This window comes from Grammomys surdaster, unplaced genomic scaffold, assembly GCF_004785775.1.
Source record: "Grammomys surdaster isolate TR1022 unplaced genomic scaffold, NIH_TR_1.0 126185, whole genome shotgun sequence".
NCBI classification, from domain to species: domain Eukaryota; kingdom Metazoa; phylum Chordata; class Mammalia; order Rodentia; family Muridae; genus Grammomys; species Grammomys surdaster.
In genome coordinates this window covers 7,214,085-7,220,351 of record NW_021620991.1, presented here as the reverse complement: position 1 = coordinate 7,220,351, position 6,267 = coordinate 7,214,085, and the positions used below count along the sequence as shown (strand labels likewise).

General features: G+C 47.9%; 1 protein-coding gene across 1 annotated transcript in view; it reads right to left on the bottom strand.

Moving 5' to 3' along the window:
• Positions 1-3,542, bottom strand: part of Ubiad1 (UbiA prenyltransferase domain containing 1) — a 12,018-nt gene extending 8,476 nt beyond the window's left edge. The window contains exon 1 of the mRNA XM_028757917.1: positions 2,741-3,542. Within this exon, the coding sequence (XP_028613750.1) occupies positions 2,741-3,269 (529 nt within the window). The 5' untranslated portion in view covers positions 3,270-3,542. The remainder of the gene's footprint in view (positions 1-2,740) is intronic.
• Positions 3,543-6,267: the final 2,725 nt, after the last annotated feature.

The following is a 6,267-nucleotide window of genomic DNA, read 5'->3' as shown; positions in this document are numbered from 1 at the left end:
ACCTTTGCACTTGCTGTCCCTCCACCTGAGCCACACTGTCCCCATGGACCACAGAGGACCCAACCTTTGCACTTGCTGTCCCTTCAATCAGGCTCGAATTCTAAACAATGGCCAGTTCTGTTTCCTTCAAGTCTTGGTTAAAATGTCACCCCAACAAGGAGAAGGCCATGGGTTAGAGGAGAATTCCAGAAGGCTCATGCGTTAGTTCCTGGACTGATGGAATATTTTCACATCTGACTTATGTGCGTGCATCTGTGTGTGGATGGACACACGCAGGCATCTGTGGAGAGCAGAAGAGGATGAGAGGCTCATAGAGCTGGAGTTTACAGGTAGCTGTAAGTGGCCTGATGTGGTGACGCTGGGGATCAAACCTGAGTCCTCTAGAAGAGCAACAAGTACACTAACTGCTAAGCCAGCTCTCCAGGCCAGTGGCAGAATTCTTAATTTTTAGTTATTTTTGAAATCTTTGGGAGAGGGTGGTTCAAGGCAGGGTTTCTTTGTGTAGTCTTGGCTATCCTAGAACTAGCTGGGTAGAGCAAGCTGGCCTTGAACTCACAGAGATCCACCTGCCTCCGGAGTGTTGGGATTCAAGGCATGTGCCACCACACCCAGACAGTGGTAGAATTTTTAAGAGTGGAGTCTTAGTAAGGGGTCTCCCACTCATGTGGGGATGTGGACTTGGAAGAGACACTGGGACCTGGATCAAGCCTACTCCTCTTCCTCTATTCACACCCAGACCCAAGATAAATAGACTTCCTCAGCTATGGATCCCGGCCATGAATACCATACCATGGGCTAACGAACCATAAACTGGAAGCCCCTAAGCTAAGTGACCTCACGTGAGGTCGATTGGCTCAGGTATTTCGATACAGAAATACAAAGCTGACAGCCGCAGAGGGCTTTTCCTCTCACCAGTGCCTTACACTTTCTATTATAGCGGCCTACAAGTTTTTAACAATTTTTTTTTTGAGGCAGAACCTTACTATGTAGCTAAAGCTAGCCTCGTGTGTGTGTGTGTGTGTGTGTGTGTGTAGGAAGACTCATATGTAAAACTTCCCACTTCATTCTCTCATTCAGGTATTGTAGGTGTGGATCACCACACCCACCCAGCCTCTACTGGAACTCACTATGTAGAACAGGCTAACCTTGAACTCATAGAGATCTGCCTGCCTCAGACTTTTTTTGTTACTGTTTTTTTGTTTTGCTTTGTTTTGTTTGTTTGTTTGTTTGTTTTTGAGACTGGGTTTCTCTGTGTAGCCCTGTCTGTCCTGGAACTCACTCTGTAGACCAGGCTAGCCTCAAACTCAAGATCTGCCTGCCTCTGCCTCCCAAGTACTGGAGTTAAAGGCGTGTGCCACCACTGCCCAGCTGCCTCAAACTTCTTTAATTGCCCTAACTTTACCGCTGGCTGCTGGGCAACTGCAGTCTGTTGACTTTCTTCCCTCTCCCTCCGTCTCCTTTATGTGGTCCTCACCATTCCTCCTCTTAGGCTGGAGGGCTACAGGTTCTGTGCTTTCTAAATACTCTCTCTAACCATCTCACCAACCCTACTTTACCTACAAGCCAATGACTTCCAAATAGCTGTATCTTTAGCCCAGGCCTCCTCCATAACCTGGGCTACTTATCCAACTACCCACCTCACATCTCCACTTGGAGCTCTGGAAGACATTAAGATGTCCAGTGTCGATCTCCTGACTTCCCCTCCAAACCCTTGCCTTTCTCCCCTGTGTGACATGCAACATCAACTGTGCCCTTCCAGTGGCTTAGGCCAAACCTTCTGAGTCAAGCTGAATGCTGTGGTATCTCTACCTAAGATCCAGTCCACTGGCAGACACTGTCTACCTCCAAAGTCCATTCAGAACCTGACTCGCCTGTCTGTGGCCACCACCTTGATGCAAGCCACTGAACGTCTTACCTGGACTGCTCAGGGGCCTCTCACTTGGGTCTGTTTCTCCACTCTCGACCACTGTACTTATCTATTCCCAGTACCACAGCCAGAGAGATTTTTCCAAACCATGACGTCATACTGCTGTTCAAGACCTTGAATGGCTCCTGTACCTCAGAGTAAAGATGGCCATGAGCCTGAAGGGCCTATACAGCCTGCAAGCCTTCCCACCCCTTCTCAGATCCTACTTCCTCTCTTTCTCTACCCCCTGGACCACTTCCCTCGTGCACACAGTGGATTTCTTTCTGTTACGAAGGCACTTTGGCCCTCGCTGTTCCCAACCCCCAGGCATCCACATGGCCACCTCCATCTCTCCCTGGCTTCAGTCTAGCTCAGGTGTCACACTCCCCACCCCTTACACCCGCTATGCACTGCATCACACTTCAGTTAATGAAGGACCAGACACGCAATGGTCCCAGAAGACAGGGACGATGGCAGAAAGACAGACTAAATGCCTATGTTAATGGCTTAGAGTTCTCATACTGTGCTTTCTTATTACACTTTGTTTTGAGTGCGTGCACATGTGTGAGGGAGTTTTAAGGACAACTTTCAGAAGTTGGATCTCTCCTTCTACCTTACGAAACCTGGGGATCATCAGGTCACCAGGCTCTGTGGTAGTGGCCATTATCTGTTGAGCTATTTTGCCAAAGTATCCACGGTACACGCCTTTTGGATTTCCAGTCAAGTGACCTAATTCAGTAAGGCGTCTTTGACACTTCTACAATTCCTATGGAAAGCAGCAGTTTCCAGTTCAGGCAACTGGGACTTTAGAGCAGGAAATGGGCCAGTTCTTACCTCCTGTGTAGAGAAAGGAGCCAGACAGGCCTCCAAAATAGATGAGTGCTAAGTGCTCCAGTTTCAGAGTGGACAGGTAGTAGAGGCAAGCAGCACAGACGCAGCCCAAGGTGTAGAGGAAGACTCCAAATCGAACAACATCCTGGGGCTCCAAAATCCTGTCCACCAGAGTTCTGTCATCACTCTTTTTGTGGTCAATGCCCTTGGAAAAGTCATAGTAAGTGTTGACCAAATTGCCAGCCCCGTGCACAGCCAGGACAGCCACTGCACAACCCAACAACAGCCTGGGATCCAGGGCGCCCTGGGATCTGTAGGCCAAGGCACTGCCTAGGGCCACAGGTGTGAGTGAGGCACTGAAGCTCCAGGGCCTCAGGGCCAACACGTAGGAGGCGCAGTTCTGTCTCCAGGATCGTTCTGGAAGCCTGTCCTGCTCGGGCCAGTCGTTCCTCTGCAGGTCCCTGTCCCCGACCTTGATCGTCTCTCCTGCCTGGATATTAATTTTCTCCCCCGGGACCTGTACCGCAGCCATGGAAGCTACACGTGGCTAACGTCAATTCTAAAAGTGAGCCACTCACGGGAACCGCCCCAGGACGAAGATTGGCGGGACAGCCTGGCCTGACCTCTCTTTGGTTCCGCCCGGGACAGGGTTTGGGAGGCGGTAAATACTAGAGACAGCAACGAGGAGGCCATGCACTGCTACGGGGCCAGCGGGGCTGCCCGCCCACCTGTCACCTGAACGAGACCTGTCTGGGGTTCCCTTCCCCGTGCTACAACTCAATAACCGGCCTCAGCCCGCAACCTCCAGCAAGCCGCCGGTGCCGCCATCTTGTGCGTCGGCCTCAGGAGGCCGGCCCGGAAACCAAGACCTGGGGCGGGCAGGGCCGGGTGCAGGACGGTGAGGGGCGTGGTCGGAGAGGGGAGTGGTCAAAGGCCAGAGCCCGGGTTCAACAAATAAGCTAAAAGAAAGTCACTGGAAAGAAGCAGCTGTTTAGCACTCCAGGGATTTCGGGGCGTATCACTTTGCGTTTTACTGGGCCGGTTCACTTACCGAGGGAGGGGGTTCACCCCAATAAATCTTACGTTGAAAATACTGTGTGCATGCTGGGCTGGTGGTGCATCTCTATGGTCCTAGAACTTGGAAGATGACGACAGGAAGAGAATTCAAGAACATTATATATAGTGAGTTTAAGGCCAACCCAAGCTTCATGAAATTGGCTTTTTGTTTGTTTTTTGTTTTTCAAGACAAGGCAGCCCTGGCTGTCTTTGAATTCACTCTGTAGACCAGGCTGGCCTTGAACTCAGAGATCTGCCTGCCACTGTCTCCTGAAAGCTAGGATTAAAGATGTGTGCCACCACCATCCTGCAAAAAGGAAATGATGAAGAGGGAAGGGAAAGGGAAGGAAATGGAAAAGAAGAGAGTAGAGGAGAGACAGAAAGAAGGCAAAAGAAGTGTTCATAAACAAAGAACTTGGAAAAGAAAATATGGTACTATGTGATTGACTATGTATGTATAGCTGTAAAAAAAAAAAAAGAAGTAGGAAGTTTTCTGTGTACTAAGATGTAAAGACCTACAAGATGTTTTGTTTTATTTTTAGAGACAGGGCCAGGGCTGATGGCTCAGTGGATAAGAGCACTAGCTGCCCTTCCAAAGGAACAAGGTTTGATTGGAACAGGGTTCAATTCCTAGCACCCCTAAGAACTCATAACTATTTGTACCTCCATTTCCAGGAGATCTGGCCCCTTCTTCTGGCCTCTAAAGGCACCAGACATATATACATGAAAGAAGATCACAGTAGATATACATTTAGGCAAAACACCTATTCACATAAAATCCAATAATAAAATGACAGGGGCTTATATAGCCCAGGTTGGCTAGATACTGGCGATGTAGCCCATAATGACATTGAAATTTTGATTCAAACTTGAATTTCCTCCAACTTCCTGAGTGCTGGAATCACAAGCATTCACCCATACTTGGTTTTATGGTGTGCTGGGGATTCCACATACTAGGCAGATAATCTACCATCTGAACTACAACCCAATCCTACAACTTGCAGACTGTTGTGAATTACCTAATGTAAGAACTGAACCGGAGTCCTGTGAAAAAACAGCAAGTACTCAATGAGTGTTGAATTGTTGGAGATCAGGGAAGTAAAGTGAATTTTTAAAATAAATTATTGAAAAAAAAAAAAACTGGCCGGGCAGTGGTGGCGCACGCCTTTAATCCCAGCACTTGGGAGGCAGAGGCAGGCAGATTTCTGAGTTCGAGGCCAGCCTGGTCTACAGAGTGAGTTCCAGGACAGCCAGGGCTATACAGAGAAACCCTGTCTCGAAAAAAAAACCAAAAAAAAAAAAACTGGAAAAAAACCCCACACATATATTAGGCCAGGCATGGTGGCACACGCCTTTAAGCCCAGCACTCCAGAGGCAAGAGGATCTGTCAGTTCAAGACCAGCCTGGCTTTACATATTGAGTTCCAGGACAGTCAGGGGTACCTAGTGAGAATCTGTCTCTAAACACCAGAAAAACGAGAACAATGAAAAACCAAGTTGAGGCTGGGCATGGAGGTGGAAATCTGTAATCCCAGCACTGAGAGAGGAAGGGGTAGGGTGTGGGTGAGAATCAAGCAGAGGCAGGTCACAGCGAGTCTGTATGAGGTCCTAAGAAAGTCTTTTTCCCAAAGTCTGGCATTTAGACAAAAACCAGCACTCCCTTGGGAGCTTGAACATAGCTCCTCCTTGCTAAAAGGAGTCCTTCTTCTTATCTCCGGCAAAAGGTGCAGCTCCCATAAGTTAATACATATGACTGAGGTGTGAAGTCAGCCTCTGGGCTCCCTCAGTCTCTATTCAAGTCTCCAGGCGGCTCACAGCTCCTCTTCTCCCAGGTACGCAGTCCCATGTAACCCTGGAGATCCATCCATCCATCCATCCATCCATGCATCCATCCATATCATACACATCATCTATATCCCCACCCCGCCCCCACAGCTTCTCTCTGCTTTCCCAAGAGACAGCCTTAACAGTTTGAAATATTTTTTTTTCCTTTTTTCACCTATGGAGCAGCTATTTTGGTTTCTTTGCTGCACCCATTTCATTCGGTTGGAAGCCAGCCTCACCTGGAACTCTACATAGCAAGTTTTAGGCCAGCCAGGGATGTACAGCAAGGCACTGTCTGAAAAAAAAAAGTTAGACACAGTGAAGAACATGCAACTTAGAGGGACACCTTATTTCCTCAAGTAAATTACCTTAACCAAAAGTGACCAAAAAAAAGGATTTAGGTCACCTTCCCATTTGGTTCCTTGGCCACACATTAGCACTTGTCTGGCATGTAGCTTTTCTGGAAGCTTATTTCTTCAACAGTTCTTTTTATTATACAACCAATAAGTGTGTCTTCCCAAAATCTCATTACATTTTAGTTGGCCTTTATCCAGTTTAATATCTAGGAAGTGTATCGATGTTTTATAAAGGGTTATATTGTAGTATAACTTGTACTTTGGCGCGTTTCTTGTTAGTTTTTTAATTTAAAAA